The sequence below is a fragment of the Euwallacea fornicatus genome, chromosome 19, assembly GCF_040115645.1.
Source record: "Euwallacea fornicatus isolate EFF26 chromosome 19, ASM4011564v1, whole genome shotgun sequence".
In the NCBI taxonomy this organism is placed as follows: domain Eukaryota; kingdom Metazoa; phylum Arthropoda; class Insecta; order Coleoptera; family Curculionidae; genus Euwallacea; species Euwallacea fornicatus.
In genome coordinates, this window is record NC_089559.1 from 3252612 (window position 1) to 3279942 (window position 27331).

The window sequence follows — 27331 nt, forward strand, 5'->3', positions numbered from 1 at the left end:
ATCTTTAATGTTAGCTTAAGATAATTTATGGTTTTCTAAACGTAACATTCGGCTATAGATTTGTATGTTTACACTTTTAAGGCAATAAGTCTTTATGGGGTGGTCATATAACTATACCATAATAAAAAAAATACGAAACGAATACAATGTGAGAATCCAGAAGAAATACAATAATAATGTTACCGTCAGTTATTTCACCGCTGCAGTTATTAATAAGTCCCGTAAATTCCCAACCGACCTATATTAACTATAAAATTCCTATAGAAAACTTTAATAATCGCAATTACCGTTATAATTTTCATTTCACCTTCCATGGTACACAATAATATAAATTTATGTTGACATTTCGCGGAAAAACTCAACAAAGCCTCGATATAGACAATTAGAAATGGAAATTTCCATTTTTACTACCAATGGTAAAATCGCACAATAACGTTATCTATTAAAGTTTAAACACAATGAGATGGAGACACAAATTTCCATGTCAAGAAAATATGATAACGAGGAGCATGGCTTCAAACTCTACATCACGTAAAAGTTCATGAAAACCGAATTTTCTCGGAAAGGTTTGTCCACCATTTTCGCATGATTGCGACCACTGTAACCACATTAACTTTGCTGAAGCGGCATAAACCGTACACCAATGGTAGAGTTAAACCATTATGATACCTTATAGCTGAGTTTAAATTTTAGCACTTCATTAGATCCAATTATCCATGAATAATCATAATTCACTTGCTATGAATGTGTTTGCGGAATATCACTTTTTGTTTGCTGACATCTCTAAAGATTTTGATTATTGCCTTGAGGACTCATTTGAAAGTGACAAGTTTTACGAGGGATACGTGGGCTATTTACCAGTTAATAATTTTTTAATAGTCTCAATAGTAGACTATGGTTAATAGTAATAATAAGGAGGTTAAGAGAAAAACGGTGTGTATGGATTTTGAGATGGAATTGCCTTTGATGCAACACACATATACCGGTGAGTGTCTTCAAGGGCTATATAGTTGACTATTTTCTAAATTTTATACATTTTTAAATCACAAAATAGAAAGAGTATATCCGGAAATAATGAAAATCTGCAAGAAACGAGGAGAGTTTCTCATCGTTTCCAAAAAACATATGTACATACAGAGGGAGCCAATAAAAAAAAGGCCAAAGAATGCAAAAAAAAAAAATCGTCGAGACCCTTCGTTTTTTGTTACGATGGGGAAATCTTTTGTGCATATTTTCAACTTTACCACTTCCAACCCCTTGGAGGAGTATGATGCACCCCCTAAATCTTACATGGAAATAGGGGTCAAGTAATACTTCATTTTAAAGGTTATCAAATTCTCTTTTCAATGTTTCCCAGTTCCCCGAATTTCATGCAGAAGTTTAAGAGAAAATGCGTTTATAAAAAATCGGTCAATAAAGGAAAGCTACGTCTTTGTCATCTTCGTAGTTAGTATAAATTTTCCATATCAAGTGTTTAATGTGTTTTCTTCTCGTAGTTAAACCAACTGGAAACTAGGAAGCATTTAATATCAGTTTCTTACTGCTTAATAAAATGTATCTACAATCCAATTTGTTATGTTTAAAAGAAAGGTTTATTTTGCGCGTTAAAATCGCAAAATTATTATCATTTATAATTTTGCCAGTGAAATTTTAGTAATAAATTCTGCTATGGAATTCCATGCTTATCGCCAAAATAAATGCGAGAATTTTTTTACTTCCCTTTGGAATTAGATGTGATAAATTATTTATATTCAATATACATATCTGCATTTAGTACTTCACATGATTTTATCTGCGACCATTTCGGTTCAAATCATTTTGAACACTTGTTAAGGTAGAAAGTAACACGCATATGTAAGTAAAATCGTAGGTAAATATTGAATGTAAATGTTTTGTATCATTCTCCCTTTGCAAGACTACTTCTATTAAGAACCTAAATCTGTGCTCAAAAAGAACACATTTTCTCCACAAAAATGAAAATTTTAAACATGTACGTTACGAATCGATAAAGGATTATTACTTCTTCAATTTTGGTTGTTTTAAAATTTAACGCGTGTTTTGCCGGAAACTACCGCGTGAAATTCAAAAAACTTGGAAGCAGTGAAAAGGGAATTCAAGGACTTTTAAATTAAGGTATCGCGTGAACCCTAATCCCTAATTAAATTAAGATTTAAGAAGTACATCTTATCCCCCCCCCTAAGGTGTTGGAAGTGGCAAAGTTGAAAATATACATAAAAAATTTCCCCCCGAAATAGAAATCGACGAATCCCAGTGGTTTTTATTTGTAAGCGATAAAAACAAGATATCGCCATTGGTTCGTTTTCACTGATCCACCATGTATATTTTATGGAACTTTGACCATAATCCTTACTTCAAGCATTATTTCCACCATTTCTGATAACAACGAACACTTTGCTTGATGTGGAAACCCTTCTTAGGAAGGAGGAGGCATCCGAACTAACTCACCTCTAAAATCTCTCAATAATCCCTTTTTCAAGAAGCACAGGCGCGACGGTCGAATTCCATCGAAGTTGTTAAGTGACTCTCAAAAAAAGCTGCGTTTTTATGAGATTTTTGCGGGTTTGACTTGAAATTGTGCAGAAATTTAGTGTAAAAACAAAAATCTTTCATTTGACATTGCTCGGTTTAATGGAGCCAAATAATTTCAATTATAGTTTATACTGTACTATACAGAGTGTGTCTTAAGCAAGGGGCGTTCGTTTTAACACGGCACGGACCTAAAAAAGCAAAGCAAAGCAAAGTTTTTATGTAAAATTTTTCCAAAATCTGATAAACCACAAAAATATTCGCGTATGAGTTTTAGCACATTTCTGTATAAAATATACAGGGTTCACCATTACTCCGGCCTCGGTTCCTGGTGTCTTTGTATAAATATCAATATGGAATGTTTAGTACGGTATTCATTTATATTGGAAAGCTGCATGTTTTAATAATATTGTTGTTTATACAGAGTATTGCGTTTTCGCTGGGCAGCATAAAGTTATAATTTTTTAAATAGCAACCCATAATTTTTTTTACGCCATTTGATGAAACCTTTACTTAGAAGGAAAATACATTAAACATTTTTTAAATTGGTTGCGGCGTTGCCATATTAAAGAAATTTCTTTAAAAATGCAGCGTCAGAAAAAAATTATCACAAAACTGGTGTTTTTTGAAATTTTGAAATTTGTTTTTGTAAAGTAGTAAATGAAAGTCAGAGGTACTTAAAAACTTTAAAACATTTTTTTAATGCACCATAATTTTTGTATAAGAGCGCTAATTTGCAAATTTTACAAATTGCTGAAACTCGTTTTTTTTAAATGGTACCCATGATTTTTTTCAAGTCCTTCTAATGCAGTTTTTAATTCTCTATTAATTTGCAATAACATATTTTCATATAACATTTACAGTTATGGAGATATTTACAAAATTTCAATCAAATTGCAACAGGCATTATTATAATCTAACAGGTTTATTCTAGTAGGCTTTGCTTCTATTTAACAAAAGCATAAATTACTTATTTCATTTAGTTGTCATATTACCTGTCACTACCTTCTAATATGGCAACGCCGCAACCAATTTAAAAAATGTTTAATGTATTTTCCTTCTAAATTAAGGTTTCATCAAATGGCATAAAAAAAATTATGGGTTGCTATTTAAAAAATTATTACTTTATGCTGCCCAGCGAAAACGAAACACTCTGTATAAACAAAAATATTATTAAATCATGCAGCTTTCCAATATAAATGAGTACCGTACTAAACATTCCATATTGATATTTATACAAAGACACCAGGAACCGAGGCCGGAGTAATGGTGAACCCTGTATATTCTATCTACAGTTAGTACCAAAAATATTGGGATGTTGGATAAACACTCATAAAATCAGATATTTCTCCGTTAAGTAATGGTAAATAAATAGAGATGTTTTTAATAATATTACATTAAATCACCGACAATAAAGACTTTCAGTAAAAGCTTCGAAATATTTAACAACAAAAATACACAATGAACAAATATTAAAAATAGCAACATTTCAATGATTCGTATATGGTATATTGGGACGATTGAGCTCTTGTACTTCTACGGGACGCAGTCATTTTTAATATGGCCACCCTTTTGCTCAATAACACTTTTTAACCGCTTTGTCATTGAAAAAATAATTTTTTCGTAGAAAATCTCTGTTCAATTTATTCCATTCTTTTTGTAATGTTTGCTTTAAAGTGTCCTTATTGCTAATTTGATGACTTCTTATTTGCGTCTCAGGGAAATGCCATGCATACTCAATGAGCTTAAGGTCTGGGGACTGAGCAGGAGTTTTGATGACTTTAGGACAATTATAAAGTAGCCATCCTTGCACTATTCGAGCGCCATGTTTGGGGTCGTTGTCTTCATAGAATTTGAACGTGTTTAAAATGTTCATATTTTCAGCACTACATCTAAGATTTTGTTTTAAAAGATTGAAATAATGTATTTTAACCATTGTTCCTTCTATGAATATCAATTTTCCAACTCTCACACTTGATAAGCATCTCCAAACCATAACAAACCCTCCGCCATGCTTGAGAGTTCCACGTAGATTCTCCGTTTTCAACACTTCATTTGCCTTTCTTTACCCTCTAAGAGGCTCGTCAGAGCCAAAAATGTTAAATTTCGACTCATCACAGAAAATTACATCTGACTATTGGTCATTTCAAGATGTAGCTGGACGTAAGGTCTAGCTGTGTTTTCTGATTCTTTTCATTCAGTCATGGTTGTTTTCGTGTCATTCTACCATGACAATCATGAAAATGGACGCATCGGCGTATCGTTTGAAAATATACCTTTTTCTGTGTATTTTAATTAAATAAAGTTTGGAGTTTTGGAGTACTAATTTTTGAATCTTTTTTAACTTTTGGCTTAATAAGGTTTTGATCCCTTTGGTTCGGAAGTTTTGGACGGCCAGTTAGTGGAATAAAGTCCATTCTGCCTTCATTATTATATCGTAAAATAATATTTCCCGTGTATTTTACCAAATTTTAATGTGGGAGCAATTTTATAATAAGAGCAGCCTTTTTCATTATGGTACACCACTGTCTTAAATCGAAACTTATTTTTTTACCGCGTCCCATATTGTAATTAATTTGGAGAAAAATTATCACTACTTAACGTAGCACGAACAAGATTAAACAAGTTTTTATTTATTGAAATTAAATTGTTAATATCAAGATAGCATTATGAGTTATTCTAGGAGTATGTAACAGAATCGTCCCAACATTCTTCGATAATTGAAAAGTTACCATTTAGATTATTTGTTGTTTGCAAATTTCTGTTGTTAAATATTTAAACATTTTAACTAGAAGTTGTTATTTTTGGTGATTCAATGCATTATCATTAAAACAATCTTTGTTTAACAAATTTAAATCGAAAAATACCTTATTTTTTAAGTGTTTAGCGCCCATCCAAATATTTTGGACACTGACTGTAAATCCAACCCTGCACAAAATAATAAATTCAATGTAAAAATAAATAAAAAATCTCACAACAATTTATCAAATATTGTAAAAACGCATACATCATTTAATGTTTAGTGTTTTATGCAGTTTACTCATGACGTTTAAAAATCAGTACTGGAGCTGGATTCCTGGTGTTATTTTAATAAACATTAATATTATTAAATTGAGTATGACCCATAACTGTATTAATAAGGAATTGGTTAATATGCTGTTGGTATACGGGGAGTGTCCCCAGAATACCGCCACAGCTTCACGTTTGTACGCCGAATGTTTTCCTCATAGTGGATATGCTGGACGAGTTAAGACACCTAGGTATGACCCAAACTGACGAGCACGTTTTAAACATCCTTGAAGACGATCCAGCAACCACCTCATTTTAGAGGCGAAGTTCGGGACTTTTTAACCAATCAATTTCTTAACAGGTGGATAAGTCGCAATGGACCAATAAGATGGTGCGCAATATCACCAGACCTCAACCCATGTGATTTTTATCTGTGAGGTTATATGAAAAGTTTGTTCCTTGCGACCGGTATTAACACAATGAAAGAGTTGCGTGAACGGATAGAAAATGCCGCTGAAAAAAGTTCGAGGAAAAAAGCCTCTTCTAACAACGTGTACAGGGTCGTGGATAAGCCGAGCGACAATTCGAGTAAATGAAACCAAAGGCGACAATTTCGAACACCTTTTGTACCAAGACTCGGGGCGAGCAAAAATTAAAGGTTTGGTATCAATTATAATTATTTTTATTAAAACATTTCTGTTGTTTTTGAGATTTTGCAAAAATGTTACGTAAAGATTTTATTTATGTAATTGTTTGAGGCCGTCAGTAGGAACGCGTCTACTTAAGATACACCCTGTATTAATGCAAGTCCTTAATTTGTACACATACACTCAAATTCGGTTATAGCGAAACTGGGTTATAACGAATGTTCACCTTTAACGAACTAAATCTTAGAAATGTACAGAATGGCTATATAATTAAGTATTATTGTTGTTCGAATATAACGAACACATTTATAACGAACCGTCGGTTTTAGCGAACGCGATTCAAAGAAGAATTTTCAGGTCCGATCGGTTATAACAAACTAATGTCTATTAAAAAAAAACATCCTACAGAATTTGTTAGATTAGTTTTAGGTTCTCTTTTTGGTCAGGATGATCTCGACACCGAGGAATCCTCATGTATTGGTTCATAGTCAATTTTGCACGATTTTGGACTGCATTACCTGTTTTGGATTTAATACATATTTACTATTATTATCATTATTATTTTAATTTGCCATGAGGTAGGCCAGGGTGATGTAGTCCCTGTGTTACGCCCATGACTAGCATTATCGTGCGGGATAGATTCATAAGGCTGCCCTTGAAGATTAAGCATAAGGTGCCCTGTCGGCAGGAATTTTCCCAGCGGTATTCCCTTTGACTTTAAAAAAGCAGTGTTTGCGTCTGGAGTCGGAACCTTTTACAAGGAATGAAATCCTGCACGATAACTGCGTTTATGCTATGCTAAACAGTTTTTTATTGTTCTCTAGTCAGGGTACGCCAATTATATAGCTATTTACGAGTGGTAAAGTAATATGACCACCCCATAAGTCTTATTGCTTTATAGACGTAAACAGATAAATCTATAGGCGAACGTTATGTTTGGGAAATCATAATTTGGCTTGGGCTAACATTCAAGATACCGGAAGAGTCTCACATCTCACATGTACTAATTAATTGAAGTCATAACATAAACAACAGATTTCTTAATGATTGTATTTTTTGGTATAAGGAAGGGATCGAAACATACAGTTAGTGCTTAAGTCTGGAAGAGTCGAATTGGTTAGTGTGTTCAGATCGTAACCTGTTAAATAATAAATTATTTTTTATAAATAATTATTTTTTTCATTACGATCGCGATCCATCCTTAAAATTCGCCCATGGATAGTGTCCGGTTTTTTTATACTTAAGACTGGAAAGACAGTTGATCCCTCTCTTTCTTTAGTGTCGTCACAATCAGGTTGTACGTGTGCGACTCTGTTAATAAGCAATAAAATATTTACAATTTTTAAGAAAGAAGCACCTAGTTTATATTAAAAAAAAAGGGGGAAATAATTAAAAGTAACTCCCCTTTTTTTCCATCACCTACATTTTATTAGTACAGACTGATAAGACTTGAGCAATCTGCAAATCCGTCGATACCCATTTGAGTTTGTGTAAAATTAATGTGCATATGTCCAGGTTTCGTTCACACCCCTAATCAACCACCCTAGAAGTGAACGCATTTAGCGCCAGCCAAGACGAATATAGCATTAAGGGTTACTGGTAATTCGACCTATTCCTTTAGAGGAGACGATAGGACATAAGGGATAAATTGAAGCAATATACGTATATACAGGGTGAGTCTTAAGTAATGGGACACAGAGCAACGATGGATTTATGACATAAAAATAATGTAATATAGCTAAATTTATGTTGTACCAAAAGTTGAAAATAACTGAGATACAGGGTGCCAAAGTTGAAAAATTAAATCAAATTTTCTTTAATATCTCTGGAACCGTTCGGGCTAATTTCACGAAATTTATTATATAGGGATTTTTGGAGACGATCAATTCATATTTATCGACGATTTCGGTGTATCTTCTAGAAGGCGCCACAATCGAAAATTAGGAGTCATTTAGCCATTTAAACTTTTTTGTGCCACGGCGTATGTCATTTTGTCCTCATAAAATTTGTTCCTCTACCTTTTCTAGTTAAAAAAGTTATAGCTTATTGGTGTCGCTAGGAGCAACGGTTTTCGAGAAATTCAATTAAATAACTTAAATTCCTATTTTTTCTACTTGTTGACATGTAACAACATAGTTTTTTTGTATTGTTAAAAAAGCACAAAGATTATATGAAAACAATTTAATACTGTAGTTGGTCTTCTATTGACATATTTATTTAAGCTCCAAACGAATATTTTAACAATAACAAAAAAAAAATACGACGTTACTTTATCTTAGTAGTCTATGATAAGCCCTGAAGGAATGCCGAAAGGTGATACCGGGGCGAAGAGGGGAGGTGGTTTTAGTGGGTAGGCGGGCGACATAATGGTCGGTCGAATCCCACGCTACCTGGCTGCACGTCGAAGCCAGGTGTCTTAAGAAGATTCCCACCTCCTCGGAAAAAAAAAGTAGTCTATGATAAAACAAAGGAATGATATAACATATGAAAACAAAGATATGTCAAACAAAAATTCAGTTTCACTGCATTGTGTTTGTAAAGTATACAAATAAATTTACAATTTAATTATAATAAAAAATTATTTGATAACTATTTCATAGGACCCTATGTATTACCACCGAAATTGAATGGTCCTCTGTACTTAGAGTTCCTCCAAAATGAACTAGGGAACCTTCTTAATGATGTGCCTCTGAATTTAAGGCAAGTAATGTTTTTTTACCCGCACATTTTTCCCGTCCAGTAAGGGATTTGTTAAGAACACGTTTTGCCAATCGTTGTATAGGACGTGGATTTGAAATACCCTGGCCCCCACGTAGCCCCGACTTCGATCCTATGGACTTTTGTGTATGAGGTTACATGTAATCTTCCGTTTACCAAAATACAATAAATACACCTGAAAAATTATTTAAAAAAATTCAAAATACAGCCACATTATTTCGGAATGAACAATTGCTATTTAAAATAAAGAGGTCGTTCTGTAAAAGAATTGCAAAATGTATCCAAGTAAATGGTGGACACGTCGAACATTTATTGTCACAGAAAGATATGTATAATTTCTAATTTTTTGTTATTGTTAAAATATTCGTTTGGAGCTTAAATAAATATGTCAATAGAAGACCAACTACAGTATTAAATTGTTTTCATATAATCTTTGTGCTTTTTTAACAATACAAAAAAATTATGTTGTTACATGTCAACAAGTAGAAAAAATAGGAATTTAAGTTATTTAATTGAATTTCTCAAAAACCGTTGCTCTTAGCGACACCAATAAGCTATAACTTTTTTAACTAGAAAAGGTAGAGGAACAAATTTTATGAGGACAAAATGACATACGCCGTGGCACAAAAAAGTTTAAATGGCTTAAATGACTCCTAATTGTCGATTGTGGCACCCTCTAGAAGATACACCGAAATCGTCGATAAATTTGAATTGATCATCTCCAAAAACCCCTATATAATAAATTTCGTGAAATTAGCCCGAACGGTTCTAGAGATATTAAAGAAAATTTGATTTAATTTTTTCAACTTTGGCACCCTGTATCTCAGTTATTTTCAACTTTTGGTATAACATAAATTTATCTATATTGCATTATTTTTATGTCATAAATCCATCGTTGCTCTGTGTCCCATTACTTAATACTCACCCTGTATAATATAAGTATGTACATCCCACTCACTAGATTTTGAATTATAATTTTTTTTTTTTTTAATTCGGGTTTTTACTGATTTCAGGGTGACTTTTCAAGAAATTAATTTTGGATTTTTGTACTTTTGCTACTTGATTACACATGTAACATTGCTCTTTTCCATACGGAATGAAATATGGCATATCCGGAAGTATTTGCATTATGTGAATGTTTTGAGTGAAAACTTTCATAAAATAATTTTTGAAAATCTACTACCCGAACTACGTCTGAGCAGCTTTAAAAAAATATTCAAGGTAATAAGCAAACAAATTGCTTTAAAACCTTCCTTATTTCAATAGCTGTCCAATGAGGTTTTACATTTTTGAAAAAATAACTTACAGTTTCAGAAAAAAAAATTGTCGAAATGCTTTAAAGAAACAATTCAAGTTACGTTTAAGTAATAATTTAATCTTCACATAATGCCAATGTTTCCGGACATATTTGATTCCATATCTAAGATCACAATTTTAGACAATTGATCGAATAGCGAAAGTAAAAAAATCCAAAATAGATTTCATGAAAAATCACTATGAAACCATTAAGACCCCAAATTAAAAAAAAATGAAATAACTCAACATTGACTGAGTTTTGGAATGAGTATAATTTTCTTCTTCCCTCAAGTCCTATTAACTCCCCAAAGGAATACGTCAAATTACCAAAGACCCTGTATATATGGACATAGTAATCAGAATCAAACATAACAAACGTCCGGCTATACCAAACAAAATCTCTGGTTTCCTCGTGGTCGTTATAATCAAGTTCGATTGTACAGTGTAGACTCTTTAACTCGAACTAATTAAGGCATGAGCTTAAAGAGGTAAGTTCGAATTACCGATATCTTCAGATTACTGGATAGTGAATACATAATTGAAACACGTACATGTATACGTACATACGGAGATATGAATTTGATTTTATGTGTCACTGAGAAGGTAAAAAATAACAAAACAAAACATTATCCTAAAATATGGAAATATACTTGATAAACATTTTTAAAAATCAATGAAATGTACATACCGTTTAACGAATATAAATGAAATCAGTGATACGTGTTTGACCTTTGGTAGACATATTTTTCTTGATATTTTCTGCCTACAACGTGCAGTGTACCATTACTGGCTGAGGACGGAAATTATTCTCACGACTCTATCTTTACCATGTGGCGAAAGCACATGCTTCCTCATGTTTTACAAGTGTAAGTGATGACATAATTTCGTCGTTCTCTTGATTGTCAGCATCCTCTTCATTTTCTGTATCAGAAGCGACTTCATCGAATATTCCTTCCGAGAATGTACCATCTTCAATTTCCTCTCGCACCCATTCCTGTACATCCTAATATGACATCGTTTCGCCGATTTTTCCAAACATTTCCTCGATTTTAGCCAACTCATTTCTACTAAGGTGGATGGTATTAGACGAAAGGAATGTAGTTAATGGTAAATCATCCTCATCAACAAGGTCTTTTTCAGTCTAGTCATTGTTCATAGCGAAATCAACATCTTGTTCGATCGTAGTTAAGTCGGGACAAATAGAGTTCCGGGATCTTTTCAACAGTTTAGTTTTTATTCTTTGACATGCTTTCCCAAGGAAAAGTACAACATCTTTTAAATTTGCTCTCTTTGACGTCTGTGCAATATCACCATCAGATCTAACAATTTGTAAAAGAAATTTCTTGCGATAATTAAGTTTAATAGCCTGAATTACGTGTTTATCCATAGGCTGCAGAATCGATGTACAATTTGATGGAAAATGCATGGCAAACATTTTTCATCTTCACTAATTAATTTTGACACTTAAAAAATTAACGCAGCTTTTTTGGGTATTTCTAATTCCACCATTGTTTCCTACCGACGGCATAAAGTGAGACTGAAACCACTCCTTACAGGTCCCTCGTCACCCAAATTTTTTTTCCCTCGTAAATAGCTGGTAATTGGAAATTACGGACTACACATGGGTTTTTGCCTTTTGTTATGAATACACCTTGTCCCGACGACCATTTTGACAAAAAGAACCTGCTTGCCGAAGAACTCTTTAGTCCAACCATTCTTTGCTAAACTTAAGGAAAATAAATTAAAAAAAAAACATAAAAATGCTCTAAAGGAAAAGTTCCTTGTTATCGAACTAACCATGGTTCTTTCCCATCTTTAGACGATTAACAGGCTACCTCACTAACGGGGAAGTCCCTTTTCTCGAAGTAGGGAACGGTTCCTCTCCATTGCTAGACCATTAAGGAAGTGACTTAATTAAGAAACTCTCCTAAGTTTAGCATTGAAGAAAGCTGATATTTTCCTACCTTTTGAACCTTCATGCTAGGGACCTACGACCAAATTTCAGCCTAATTAGTCCACAGGGTGAGGTTTAATTTGGCAAAAAAGGATGCAGCCGGGCTATAAAACCTCTACATTTCGGACGAAGAACAACAGCACTCAATTGCCCTTTGAACCTGCCGCATTCTGCGGAGAAGTTAATTAGATTTCCTTAGAATACCCACCCTTAGAAAACTTGAATTTGTAGTTCACGTACACGTCATAAGGCAGGAGAAAAGGAAAATATTTCCTAAACGTTACTGCAAGGGGTTCCTTGTCATTAAGTAATTTTTCACGTAATTTCCTGCCTAAGTCAAATTGAGTGAAGTATGAACCCAGTGAACACTGTAAGTAATGAACCCAAAAGAACAGAGAAAGAATTTGTCCCCCCAAAAAATGACAACTCGAACGTTAAAGAGGAAGCTCAGTGAGGGGCATGTGTATTGCTGAGTGTCATCCGAATTCACAAGAAGCTCAGCAGAAGTATTGCTGATCCCGATTGAATGGTTCAATGAGTAGCTCCTCAACAGCTGGTGACCGCGAAGCGCTCCTATTGAGTTCTGCACGTGTGAGTACGACACTCAAGAAAAAAAAATACAATTCAAGGTAGTCGATAGTATAGGTTTAAGCAATTTTGGAATTGTCTTCCTATGTAGTTAGTGTTAAATATTATACTATTAAAGATGTCTTATGGGAATGGTCACCCTTTTAGGTGATAAACTCTCGCGATTGATTGATTTAGGCAGGGGAGATTGTGTTCGTATCTAGGCCTAAGTTATGTTCTTTTTAGCTCCATCTACAGCGACCTAATCTTTTTATCTTCAGTCGTTCATAGAGTGTCTAAGAAGTTCCGTAACCATCACTAATCTTTAGTTTTCTTTCTTCATTAAATCACAATTCTTATACTTTCCGTGTGTATTACTCTAATCGCCCTTTTCCTGCACAGTTAATCTCGCAACAGTTCCAAGTTCTAAGCAGTTGCAGAGAAATCTGTTTTCTCTCGTTGTGTTTTTTTTTTTTGTTTTTTTAAGTTTTCCAGATTAAGCTTTAAAAGCACTGGTTAGGGGACTTTTTAGAAAACTTAGGTGGTACCCCTTGGTGAACAATAATTTATAAAGGGCAATTTTTTTTTTCGTTAATAAAAGGATTAGCCTGCTCATCCAATTGTTTTAAATGGATAACGAGGCAAGCAGGTTCTTGCCGGACTCGCCGAAAGCGAAGATGCTGAACCTGAGAGTACTGCAGCAGAGTGCGTAGGACCTGCTGGTACCACAGCAACGAGAGTGGCTGAGACAGCGTCAGGGCCCCATTTGCAACAAGCAATTTTCACACACCCCAATGCTTTTCCAAAACGAATAACGCTACTTTGTGAGTACTCGATGCGTTTGCGCATGGAATGAAAGTCATCCTTTCCCTACCCAATTTTATCCCTGATGCCGATGATTTTGATTTACGGCACACGTTTTTCTTTGGCAACATCCTCCCAAAAAAGTCCATTTTTGTCCGCGTTGTAACTTTGATGAGAACGTAGTTCTAAACTTTGAACTGTTTTAGATTTAAATTTAAACACTTCGACTGTCCTAAAATCGCTAGACTGGTTTTTTTTTTTCGAGAAAATTGACGAATTTCATATTTCTTTTTGAACTTTTGCCGCTGCCCAACACTGGCGATAAAGCTTTTAATATTTAGCTTCACAGAAAACAAAAAAATTGCGTTTTCACATAGTAAGTGGCCAGAAATCGGAGCACCTTTAGAGCACCGTTGCAAAAATCAGGTGTAAAGGACGCTTTCCGTATTAGAATGTTCACATGATTTCAGAGTTTTTCTTCCTCCAGGTCCGTGTACAGAAATAGAGGCGACAAAATTAACATTTTTTCCTTCTTTTTCTTAATGTCGCTAATGGTAGATTTTCCGACGTCATAAATTTTACTTAACTCAGTTGCCGGTTCACCTAATTTATATAGAATGTTTTTCACTTCTAATTTATTTAGAATATCCACTTTTTGCAAACGTGTTAACGTGTGATGCTTTCTTTTTTACGACACGTTTGCACGTCAATAATACATGAAATAAAAGAGATTTAATCGAAAAGCTTTCGCCCCACATGTAGGGGTTTCCCAGATTGCCGCGGAATTGCCCATAAAAAATACCTAATCGTGTATTTATTATGTAGTCTGACTGCAGTTCAAACTTCATGCAAATCGGATTTTGTTCGATTTAAAAATTTTATTCGAACTATCGAAACGGGCATTCGTCAGGACGGTAAGTGGATATTCGGATTAAAGTGAGTTCGGACTAAAGATCTATGCTGTATTTCAACTGATTGAAAAAATCTAAAAGTAAATAAACAATATTCTTGTAAATATGAAAAAGTTAAAGCTGTGTACTCTGCTAGATTATCAGGTTGATTCAATTTCACTCTTTCGATACTAGTTGGTGTTTAACAGGTGCTTTGGAAATACTGAGTTTTACCATGGTACAACATTTACATAACTCTGGATGAGATGAATAGAGCGGTAGGCCTTTTTCAAATTGATTTGAGACAAATTGAAGTACCTGAGCGCGTGGGTGTTTCCCAAAGTGTTATTAGTCGATTATGGCGGCGTTTTAGGAAAACTAGAGCTGCACCTCAAGATCGATTTTTAACTTTAACCGCTAGAAGGCAACTTACCAATTACGGCACCTAACTTGGTTCCAGATTTACAACGGACGCACTGCGTGACTGTAGGCCGAGATGCCGTTAGAGATGGTCTACATGAAGCCAATCTTCATAGTCGAAGACCATTGAGACGTCCAGCTCTTTCCAGAGGCGATCGCGCAGGAATATTAGAGTGGTGTCAAGGATATCAAAATTAGAATAGAATTGATTGGGCTACGGTTTTAGGCCTCGGTAGGGGTCGGAATAATAACTGACGACAGAACCGGCCTCGTTTTTTCATATTGATTTCGAAAAGTTCGATAATACATGGTCACCATTCTTGACCCTACAGTCCGAACATTTTCCTACCAAAACGTACATGTTAATGCTCGTCCACATAGCGTCTGTATTGCGGCACACTGGTTGCCCAACGAAGAAGCCGTCGCATTGCCATGGCCGGCACAATTTCCAGATCTGAATCCAATTGAGCATGTCTAAGACATGCTCTAAAGAAGAGTTTCGCCACATATGGCCACCATTCACGTTGCCTTTCGATTCCGGGAGCTACTCTTAGAAGAATGAGGAAGAATGCCACTAGTAGAAATCAACAATGTCATTTTGAGTATGGACAACAGACTCGGAGCTGTAATTAACATCCGTTGGGGCTGTATTTTGTAATAGACTTGACCTTTTTTGGTTGCTGAGAATGTTTTGTTAAGTTAAAAGAAGGAAGATTCTAGTTATATTTATAACTTAACAAAAAATCAATACATATTGTTTAGAAATATATCAATAAAAGCTTAGTTTTGTAGTAAATTGGACACTTTCTAATCCCAAATGCATAACATTATTTTCAATTTAATTTCAGAACTTCTGTTCGTTGTCAAAATTATTCTTAGAATTTTCCGATGTGTGTCACAGCATCTTCAAAGTGACAAAAACTAGGGACTAATGTGGCCTGGTATCTCAGAAACCGAAAGAGATTTTGCAAATTCTTTAGTATGGGATCAAGGAACGAAGCGAGGCGGTTAATCTGAGCTATTTGTTAAGACGATGGCGCCGCGTATTCTCGAGATATCAGCGTTTAAGATGCGTCCCTTAATAAAACTTACCGTATGACCATGACGTACATCTCTGTGTTTCATCGATCGATACGATGACACTCGGACATACGAAGCTATTAAGCAAATGAAGAACTAAGAATAGAATCTGAGTCCATTAAAATGTACTGTTCAGGTTCGGTTATAATTGTAAACATTACTTCGACTTCTCCCTAAATTAACCCCAAAAAAAGTGGCGAAAGTACTGAGGGATGTTAACACGTGACCGACCTTGCCTTTCTCAGTTTTTTGCTTGTTTTTGTTCTCGAAAATATTATTAATGTGTGTCTGCTTCCTTATGATTGACGAATCGATTTCCGAGATATTTATAGAGTAATGTCGACAGGACTTTCGGTGTTACTGCGATAGCCATTTGACGTTTGAAAGTTGCGATAAGAGGGTTCTTTTGTTTACCAAACTTTTTTTCATTTTTCTAATATTTTTCTCACGGCAAAAGTGAACTATCTGGAAAGGGACTTTTAGATGTTGAGTAAGGATACGATGTTGTTGCTGTCTTGCTTATTTTGATTGCAAATTCTGTTGTGCTTTAAATTGTTTTGTATGTTTTCTTGCGAAGTCTTACTGATGATTTCCCACGAATTTCGTTAATTAAATTACCTGGAAAGAGGCTGAATCGAAATAAAATAAACGAGGGAAACCTAGCAAACTTAATTATCAAAGAATTTGCACCACGGCAACTTACAGTCGGACAAAAAAAAATCTATTTTTCAATATTTCTCTAAGTTTACTTTTCTATTAAAATTTAATTTCAAACATCTTCCATGTTAATATCGGCAATCTCCCTAGGAACAAAAAAGATAAAATTATAAACATTTCAAACACCTTATTTGAACAAGAAAAGATGGAAACGTATTAGCAACAAGAAATTATATTTAAAAAAGTCTCCAGATACCTCAGGAAAATCCTACATTATCAATTGTTAATATTTTATTCTATTTCCTGCGTCAGATTTTACTTGCAACCAACGAATCGTAGTTGTCATCTTTACGTCTGAGCTTTTCTAGTAGAATAATAGAAATAAAATGAGTGAAAAAAAGCCCAAAATCCCGTTTCTTAAAAAAAAATCATCGGAGATTACAAAAAAAGAACATTTCCTTTAGAAATATTGCCAAAATAATTGGGAACTTACTGCCATGCCACTAGACAGGGTGTCTCAGTTCTAGTGGGATTATTAAGAAATCTCGCATAGAAATAAATCATGGCGTAAACGAATTTTTTTTTGGTCTCTTTATTTCTGTAGTACATAGTGAAATTGAAATTTTTGCACTTTTGCTTCTGTAACTTGTCCATATAAAAGAACTTTGTAATTTTGAAAGCGGATTCTCATAGATTTTTTCACGTTCAATGCAGTGGTAATACAAGATTTCTTTTTCATCAAACCGTTTTTGAGATATTGACCAAAAATATCTTTTTCTTATTGGAATATATTGTATTTGTTTAATCTGGTGTGCTCCCTTTTTAGGCGCTTTTCGGCAATACATGATACTATTGGGAATTATTCAGACACGTAGGGAAAATTATAAATTTGATATTGAAACAAACATAATTTTTTAGTGTGTCAGGACAGAACATGTCTTAGCCATTTACAGTCAAAAGCTATTTAAGTAATAAATGCTTTAAGAAAAATAGAAAAGAGCTGTAGACTATGTTTAAAAGCAAACGATGAAGTTTGTGAACTGCGATAAACTACAACTTTTTATTGTAATTTTCATTTGAATGCAATTTATTTAAATAGGTGCATCATTAGTAATTAACAATTTTTCTGTATTTTATGTGTATTTCTGAATGCTTCCCAATAGTGCCATATATTTCCTAAAACAGTTTCAAAGGGACAACACGACAGATTAAACAAATAAAAGATGTTTCTTTAAAAAAAGAAAAATTTGATTTATATCTCAAAAATTGTTAGATAAATAATAAATCTTATATGGCCGCTGCATTCTACGTAAAAAAATCTGTTAGAATCCGCAATCAAAATTGCAAAGTTCTTTAAAATAAAAAAATATTGCAGAAGGGGTCCCCACATGTAATCATTTCAATTTCACTCTGTATTACGGAAACAAAGATGTTTATATATATAATACCTTTGTTTTCTATAAAACCTATAAAAACCAGTTTATTTCATGATTTCTTTCTCGAAAAACTAGCATACTATTGCGTAAACCATTTTTAAGTATCTCTATTCCTAATCGAGTTTTCTTAATAGTCCCATAAAAAATGGGACACTCTGTAAAGTACATAATAAATAACTACAAATCTACTGGTTCGTATAAAGTGCGACCACGCTTTGGTCGATCCAGCAAGTTAACTGCAAAGGAAGAGTCTGGTGTTACAAGAAAAATTAAAATTAATTCCAAAATAACCGTTCCAAAATAACCGTTCCAAAATTCGCAGAACGAGTCTGGAAAGCGTTCTCAAAAAACATTAATCTTTGGAAAATTAGAAACTGCCTGCATCGAATAAGTTATAACAGCCGCGTTGCGGAAAAAAAAACAATAATTAAGAAAATATATATTTATGTTTAAAATTTGTCCAAAAATATGCTAACAAAAGCAATTTTTCTGGGGGAATTGTTGGGAAAACTTTATCTATAGAGACAAAACAAAAATTAACCTTTTTGGATCAGATCAATGAAATAAAGCCTGGAGGAAAGGAAATACAGCTTTGAAAATTAAGAATGTTTGTCCTAGAGTCAGGCACGGAGGAGATAGTGTTTTATTGTGGAGGTGCATTTCAGCCAATGGAAAAGGTAATTTAATTTTCATTAACTGTGTTATGGACCAACATGCCTATTTAAATATTCTAAGGGATAATTTAACAGTATTAAAAAACTTGACCTTAAAGGGCGCTACTTATTCCAAGAAGATAACAATGATGGATATATAAGTGGATGATCCATAATCTTCGCCAATTTCATACACCATCGCAACCGTTAGACGGTAACTCAAAAAAACCCCTTTGGAAAGAATTAAAGCGTCACGTGAGTAAACAGCAAATTACATCTAAAGAAGATCTTAAAAATAAGGTAATACAACAAGTGGTGGAGCATTCCCCCAAAAGTTACGAGGAAGCTTGTATTCAGTCTTCCATGAAAGCTTCATGCCATTATTAGAGTAAATGGCAATTGTAAAAAATATTAGAATTATAGAAAGTTACAATTTTTAATAAGAAATCTTAATGTACAGAGACTTTTTCTATCGTTGGTACTATCATTCCATCTTTTCTTTTTTGTTCAAATAAAGTCTTTCAAATAACTGTTATTTTATTTTTGTTTTGTTCCTAGAGAGATTGCCGATATTATTAGCTTAAAAAAGATTTATGATTAAATTTAAATAAAAAAGCACACTTACAAAAATATTTTAAAAAACTAGCGTATGGAGAATTTTTTGACTGGCTGTATTCCAGAATTTGCAAAATTTTGTAGTTCATCTACGTCGCTTAAGTTTCATGGGGCAGATTAAAGATATCTCTATAAACTCTGGAACGTTCAGTTCAATAGTTCATTTTACGGAGCATAGCGGAGACAGGGCCAAGTGCCAAACTTTCAGATGAAAAGTGATGTTTTCAAAAAACTCTGCACAAATAAGTTTTACTTGTAGTTCAATTCCTTCATAATTTCAGGTGTAAACTTGTTCCCAAATGCCAAGTATAAATTCTTGGAAATGTTCAAGTGCTGTAACATAATTTGAAATGATACAAATTAATCTAAACATCGATGCAATCAATAATTTGTTTAAAATAGTATTAGATTCGGTCGTAGTTCATCGCAACATAAAGCGATTTAAACCAATTTATAATGGGAATATCGATATAAATTAATTTAACCTGATTTACATATAGGAAATGATATTACCTACGACGTCATGATGTTTGGAATTAAAATTTAAACTGCTCGAAGCATTAGAGGCAGCGCGAGTATTAGGAAACTGGCTTTAATCCGAGTTAACACATTTTAAAGTAATTTAAACTCCTTCAAATCAGGAAAAAAAATTAAATTGATTTAGGCTTCGGAGACAACATTAATATCAGCAAATTGTTCGTTAAATTTAACCTGATTTAACGCGATATACAACGATTTACTTCTTCAAATCAGGAGATAAAGATTAATTAATTTAATGTGGGATGAAACAGTAATAAAAATAGTAATCTGCGAAATGTATATTAATTTAATGTGATTTGATCTATTTTAAGCGGTTTTGCGTAGAAACTGATGATCATTTACATCACACTTAACTTTAAATCGATTTAAGGGACAAAGACTAACAAGTGCTTAAGGAAAGAGAATTTTCGTATATTTTTTGAAGTTTCTCCGCATTATTCAATGTAATTTTCCCTGGTTCGGTTTACTCTGAATGTCGCTCAAATAACTTCTTCGAAATCTGTTTGAGTTGGTATTTATTACCGATTGATTGGAAATTGAGTCATTCGCGACAACATACTTACGCAGTCACCTTTATTACTTTATTACGCGTTCCCTTATACAAGTAGACTTTTCAAGAAACTCAACTGCTTATAATTAGTAATTATGACCCAATTCGATCAATGAAAACGTGCCAATGAAACCAAAGGTCGAATAACACAATAGCTTACGCACTTTTTTCAACCAAGACAGTCCGCTTCGTCCTGTTCAAGAATAATTTTTCATTTGTCCTTAAAAGCGGTTTTCCTGCATTAAAAATACATAAATAAATTAAGTATCTTACCAGAAGATTTATTGATTGACTTAAAATTAAGGGCGTTACGCCACTGGCTTTGAATTTTAAAACTGCACAGAGGAAAAACCAGGAGAAATGCAAGTGTTCTTGCATTTGTTGGAAAAGGAGAGTTTTCGGGCTTCCTTTTATTAAGTTCGAACCAGTGGGGAAACCGCTAGTTACCTTCGACCTACTATACTAATAGTATGGCCATTCAGCTGGTACCATTCAAACAAGTACCTCTTGTGGAAGTAGCAATTTCTGTTTTTGCAAAAACTCCCGATGAACTTGAGATAGCAATCGATAATGCTCTGAAAAAAAAAACAAGGTACCATGTACAATGTGAAGGTGAGAAGTACCACCGTCCAGTATAACACCCAAACATGCTAAAGAGATTTAGTTATTTGATTTTCGGAATCAATGTTGAGTGGTACTCCATATGTGACGTTTCGTTGTTTATTGATTGGTCAATCGTGGTGAATAGTGTGGTGATCACTAAGGTGGAGTTTAGCGAGGATTTTTGATTCAAAAAATGGGTTAGTATTATTACAAAAAAAAAATTATCGAACATCAAAAAACCTAGTTATTTAACCTTTAAGGCGAATTTGAACATATATATTTTCTAAGGTTGTTTTCAGACAATTTCAATCTCAAATTCACCCAACCCCATTCAATTACATCTAGAAATTCAAAGTTTCAAATCTACATTTTTTTGTAGGGCTCGATTTCATCGAAGGACAAGGCGAAGACTTCGAGAGGGCTTTAGAAAGTACTGGTAAGAATATCTTTTATTTAATTGTTCGTTGATTTTTAATAGGGAGCAATTTATGATTGATTAATCGTTTTTAAGGAAATTGAGCGGGATTTGACGAATATTCTGTACTATAAACTCAGAACTGCCATTGCTGCTGACATTGATCATATTTTGCTATAAAGTAGGATTTGCCTAATTAAATATTTTCAATCCACGTCAATGGAATTGTGAATTTATTTCAAGTTATCCAAATATACATGTTTGTTAAAGTAAATTGTGCCGCCCGGGAGAGGCTATTAAAAAGCCACAATTACTTTCCCAATTACTACTACAGTTGCATTGTACTTTCATATAAACTGCATTGGCGTAGGTGCCATTTTTTTCACAGACATTTTTAACATTTCAGAAATACTCGGTTTGAAGTGGGGAAGAAGAAATTTAGTATCGTTACTGGAACACTGCTAGATGGTCAAATTATTTTTTCTCTAAAAAATCTATTTTTCTATTTAACAATATGCATTAGCGTACATGCTGGTTTTTATATTTTAAATTTCAAAAAATGTGTGATCTGTGTAACGAAGAATAACAAATTTGGCGCCGCCACTGAGAACCTCGTGCAAAGCTGCATATTTTCTCCTTATTACTCTTACATAAATCCGCACAGCTGCAAATAGAACATTTGTACTTGTGCTATAGTTTAGAATCTTTACGTCTAGATCTTAAAAGTCGTACCAAAAATTCTTCTCAATTTTTCAAATTTCCGCACTAACCATTTTCGAGCTACAAAAAGGTCCCTTCAAAGATCCCAAGATGGCGTCCCGCTAATAGGTGTGGCACCCCAGCCTTCCCGCCATTTTGAACAGCAAAATCAGTTTCAATTTCATTAAATTCTGCTGCACTTGACCCAGAAAAGGAGGTTCTCCCATAAACAACAAAGTCTCGCTGGGTCATGGCAGTACTGTAGCCGCATGGTAATGGGCCGGTACCACCTTGAGTAGTCAATAAATGCATTACGAGTAACTCTTGTCTTCCTTCTATTTACAAAACAAATTTTCATTGACAAGGCGACCGGTTTTCGGTGGAAAGGTCATGTGAGAATTGTCAGGAACGCGAATTGGTTTCTGATGAAATCGATAACGATGAATGCAAATAGAGTGCGACATTGTTTGGTCAAAATGTTGGTACTTCGATTAAAGGTACGCTGAAGTGGCCAAAAATAACAATCTGATCATTTCATACATGCATCTACTCTCTTAGGCATTGGAGAAATATCAACGGGTGAAACGTACATTTTACAGGTTCAATTCAAATCTCATCATTTTTAGTGTCCCGTCTTAAGTAAAACTTTTTGCGCATGATCTAAAAATTAAGCAAAATTAGTAGCTGAGTCAGTATAGGCCACTATGAAAGACTGACACCCACTAGGAGAACTGAGGAAAACGTTCAGACACGAAATTTTCCTGGGGTAAATATATGGCACCCACGCCAATGTAGCTTGTATAGAAATACAGTGCAGCTCTAAGTGTCTTGATAAAAAAAAAAAAGACGAAGAGCTTTGCAGTGGCGGCACCAAAGAACTGTTTATTCTTGTCGTGACGCATTTTTACGGTTCTTTCAGTTATAATACAAATGTTCGATTCTTTCAGTTTTTTTATAATTTATTCTTTTTTTTTGCAGGATTTGGCAGATTTCATTTCTCCCTTTTGGCAGTATGCGGCCTCATCTACTTAAACACAGCCGTAGGGATAACGATCATTTCCTTCGTCCTGCCATCCGCAACCTGCGACTTTCAAATGTCCTCAGCCGACAAGGGGTGGTTAACTGCAGCTCCTATGCTTGGTAAGTCCATTCTCAGCATTTTAACTAGCAGATAAAGTTGACAACGCATTAATAACTCCAACCTAACACCCGCTAAGAACGACCATCTTTAATTACTTTTAATTTCCTCAGGGAAATGTGGCCGAACACCAATTTCGTCTGCATTAACGGAATTGGTATCATAACAATGACTGATGGTTTTAATATCTAAAGGGACCATTAACGCATAAATAATTAAATGCTCTGATGATCGATTCTTGAAATATGTGCACCCTCTATAAGTTTACACTCACCTCGTCCTTGATCAATATTTAAGGGTTAAAGGAAGTATATTTAGATTCTAATCCTTGGGATTGAGGGTCGAAACGCGAATTTCCTCTGTAAAATTCATGATAACCCTATTTGGTAGAATACAAGGCACCCACTAGGAGGTAGAAAGCGAAAGGATAATTCCCATGTTTGGACTAATTTCCACCTATCAGCGTTGCAACAATTAGAGGGGCTCTGGCGAAATTCTCAGTTAGGTAATGAGAAATTTTGATTAAAGGGCTACAGAGGCTCCATTCAGTATGTAAAAAAAATCTATTTTTAGAACTTAAAATGGAAAAACTACCTCCGCCATTAGGCGCATATTAAAATTTTTCACAATTACTCGTCTATATTTTTCCTTCTCTTTGTTCATAACCATTTCCATAGCCGTTACTGCGCTTTTAATTTAAAAAATAATTGAAAATATAGCTTACATAATACAATCTGTATTACAATTAAAATTGAAAAATTACTGCCGCCACTGGTACCGGACCTGATGCAAATTACATAGTTTCTTCCAATTACCACCCGTCCAGGAACACCATATTTCATGACCACCTGCCGGTGTCGGTGCATTTTTTAATTTTTTAAAATTGTGTAGATGTCCCATAAACCCCACTTGGTATTACTAAAATGAATGCAATGAGTGTCGCTTGTGGGGTACCGGTAAGCCTATACTCTCACAGAATATTCCATAGACGTGGGTGTCCTTTTTTTTAAATGCGAAGTTCCCAAATCAAGCCGTTTAGATTTACATTTATTTGTTCCTCGAATTAAAATAAAAAATTTGGTGCCACCACTGAAATCTTTGAAAGGGGCTGAATATTTTACCAGCTCAGTATCAAATACTCCCAATAAATGCACTTTGGCAAAAACTACATAAGCATACGTGCCATGTTTTTAGTTGGTTGATATGTCATAGAAATCTTCATTGACGTAGATACTGATTTTCGCACAATTACACTACAGCTTGACTGCTAATAATCTGCCATTATTATAATATTATTTGACCTTTTTTGTCTTATCCAGGAATGGTAATTGGCTCATATTTCTGGGGTTGCCTGGCTGACACAAAAGGCAGAAAGACTGTCCTCATCGGGGCGCTGCTCATGGATGGAATCTGCGGTCTTCTTTCTAGCATCTCCCAAGTTTACTGGCTCTTCATGTTTCTGAGATTCTTAAACGGATTTGCGTAAGCGTCCCACCAATACCTCAAAGTACCTTGAGAAATATGCTTCTTATGTCCGCTTTTTTTTACAGTCCTTGTTATTAAATTTCTTCTTTCTTCCAGAATTACTGGGGCCATGGGCATATGCTTTCCGTACCTCGGCGAATTTCAGCCTGGAAAATACCGAGAAACCATTTTGTGTTGGATGGAGCTGTTCTGGACTCTGGGAGTAATCGTTCTTCCCGGTATAATTCTTTAATACTCACGATTCTCGTTTTACTAAAGATCCATTGTAGGAATCGCCTGGATAATAATTCCAATGGACTTCGAGTACGTCAGTGACAGCAACTTCAAATTTGCCAGCTGGAACTTGTTCGTGGCAGCCTGCGCAGTTCCCAGCATCTTCATAGGACTATGGCTGTTTTTCTTTCCTGAAAGCCCTAAATTCCTCTTGGAATGTGGGGAGGCTGATGCGGCTCTGGATGTGCTCAGAGACATGTATTCCAGCAATTATAACGATGACGGCGCCAATTTTCCCGTACGCAGCTTGAGAGAGAAAGTACGCACTCTCAGTGTGGTTTCTCAGCAATCTACCAGAAGCATCAGAAGTCTGAGGATCAGAAAACCGAAGGAGCTAAAGCTTCTACTCAGAGAAATCTGGGAGCAAACTAAGGCATTGTGTAAGCCTCCGCATTTGAGGTACACAGCGATCACTTGTGCTATACAATTTGGTCTAACTACTAGGTAGAAGAAACAAAACTATTTTCAAGCTAAAGAAAATTTTCTTTATAAGATCTATTTCAGTTACTACACCCTAATGATCTGGTTCCCAGAACTCTTCTATCGATTCGAGGAATTCGAGAGTATCAATCCCAATCAAAAAGCAAGAGTCTGCCAAGTTTCCTCAGTGGTGGTCAGCTCCAACAATACCATTGGTTCAGTAGAGTTCTGCGGAGAACCAATAGCGGATTCGGTGTTTTTGCATACCCTTATAATAGGGTTGGCCTGTATCCCTACTAGTTTTTGGTTGCCGCTATGCGTGCACAGATTGGGGGCCAAATTTTTCCTAGGTGCGTCTCTGCACTCTTATTTATTTGCTTGGGTATTTATTTAATTATTTGTTTCAACAGTATTTAGTCTGCTCGTCGCAGCTTCGGTTACTATAGGTTTGTACTTCGTTGATTCTACAAATTCCAACCTAGCCCTGTCCTGTATTTTTGAAGCATTGACAAGCTTGGGTATTAGTACTGTGTACTGTGTTATGGTGGACCTTTTTCCTACTAATCTGAGGTTTGTACCATGCTTCAGACGTTTTATTAATATGTACCAATTTGCAATAGATGCAATTTAAGTCGGTTACAATAAATGAAGTGTATTCGGAATTTTTTTTTGTTTTTAAAGAGGTGAAAAAGGGTCAATCTGCCTCTTGGGTCGGAGAACTTTTAAATTCTGACATTTTTTTAACTTTATTCATACGTATAAAACTGGAGCACCCCTGCTAGTTTCGAGAAATTCAAGATCGTAACTATCCTGCAGTGCAGGAAAGGTGGTGTCGCCCATTGTATCACTGACTAACAGCCTTAAAGTTTAAAGCATTTTAGGAAAAAGACGAAATTCATACAGGTACATAACAGTAGACATATTTTAGGGTAATGGCGGCTGCACTCTCTCTCACATTCGGAAGAGGAGGTGCGCTACTGGGCAACCTTCTTTTCGGTTTCCTCATCGATCTAAACTGTGTGGTTCCTATCGTCCTTTTTGCGGTCATGCTTTTCGGTAAGTCACTTTTACCTTTCTTAAAAAGGTAATTTAAAATTGACTTACTTACTTTAGGAAGTGGGCTCCTCTGTCTGCTGCTACCTAACACTGGAGGAGGAGCTTTGGACTGAGGCTATAGGGAACACAACAGGAATACTCGCCTTTTGGGTTTCAATACATTCTACATTTATACGGAAAATTCCAGTATTTTACCAGTATATGTAGTTAAAGCGACAGTTGTTACCTGGTTTACATTCCTCTCTTACGATCTGTGATTTAAAAATGTAAAAATGGCAATTTCGTAAGGCCAGTCCTGATTGTTAATTACGACATATATTGGACCTTTTTTTAAGTGAAAATGAGTAATTTTGTAAAGTGACAAAGCACAAACCGAATACCTATATTTTTCAATTCACGGATTCTTATATGTGATATTAAACTGTAATTGTAAAATATCTAATAGGCAATAACAAAGGCAAATGATGCTGTTACATTGATTCAAGGCCGTCTGCATCAGTAACAGATAAGGTTAACCGCTGAGATGTCACGGAAAAGAGTAACTAGTAGTTAAGAGATTGCGGCTCACTTGGAACCCAAATTAATCTATTAGTTAGAAATACATATTATTATATACTTATTAGATTTTAGGTTGTAAGCAACATCATATTGTACAGAAATAAATTCATATTCTCCATATACAGAATGTCCGTAAGATAACTGTACGATGCTTAATCAAAAATTCCTGAACCAAAAGTAAGGCGTTCTAGGCAAACTTGCCTATATCCAATTTTAGTTCGTTGTGCCACGGAAGGGAGTCAAAGTTCTTAAATTAAGATGGTTTTTTTGAAATAATTGCTAAACGTTTTTATCGATTTTC

At 34.7% G+C, this 27331-nt stretch overlaps 1 protein-coding gene and 1 long non-coding RNA gene across 3 annotated transcripts; both read left to right on the forward strand.

Annotated features, from left to right (window-relative positions):
* Positions 1 to 702: 702 nt before the first annotated feature.
* LOC136345283 (synaptic vesicle glycoprotein 2B-like) lies at positions 703 to 27148 on the forward strand. Of its 2 annotated transcripts, none has more exons than XM_066293421.1 (10): positions 703 to 985; positions 21366 to 21422; positions 23079 to 23240; positions 24558 to 24720; positions 24820 to 24941; positions 24993 to 25440; positions 25501 to 25766; positions 25827 to 25986; positions 26345 to 26472; positions 26530 to 27148. In XM_066293421.1, the coding sequence occupies exons 1-10, from the start codon at positions 895 to 897 to the stop codon at positions 26583 to 26585; spliced, it is 1653 nt and encodes a 550-aa protein (XP_066149518.1). In that variant the 5' UTR covers positions 703 to 894; the 3' UTR covers positions 26586 to 27148. The 2 variants fall into 2 exon arrangements, with proteins under 2 accessions (XP_066149518.1, XP_066149519.1); XM_066293422.1 differs by lacking the exon at positions 703 to 985 and adding an exon at positions 20873 to 21183.
* On the forward strand, positions 1767 to 15648 carry LOC136345292 (uncharacterized). The gene is made up of 2 exons (XR_010733119.1): positions 1767 to 1854; positions 14893 to 15648. It is a non-coding gene; the product is annotated as an uncharacterized lncRNA (long non-coding RNA).
* Positions 27149 to 27331: the final 183 nt, after the last annotated feature.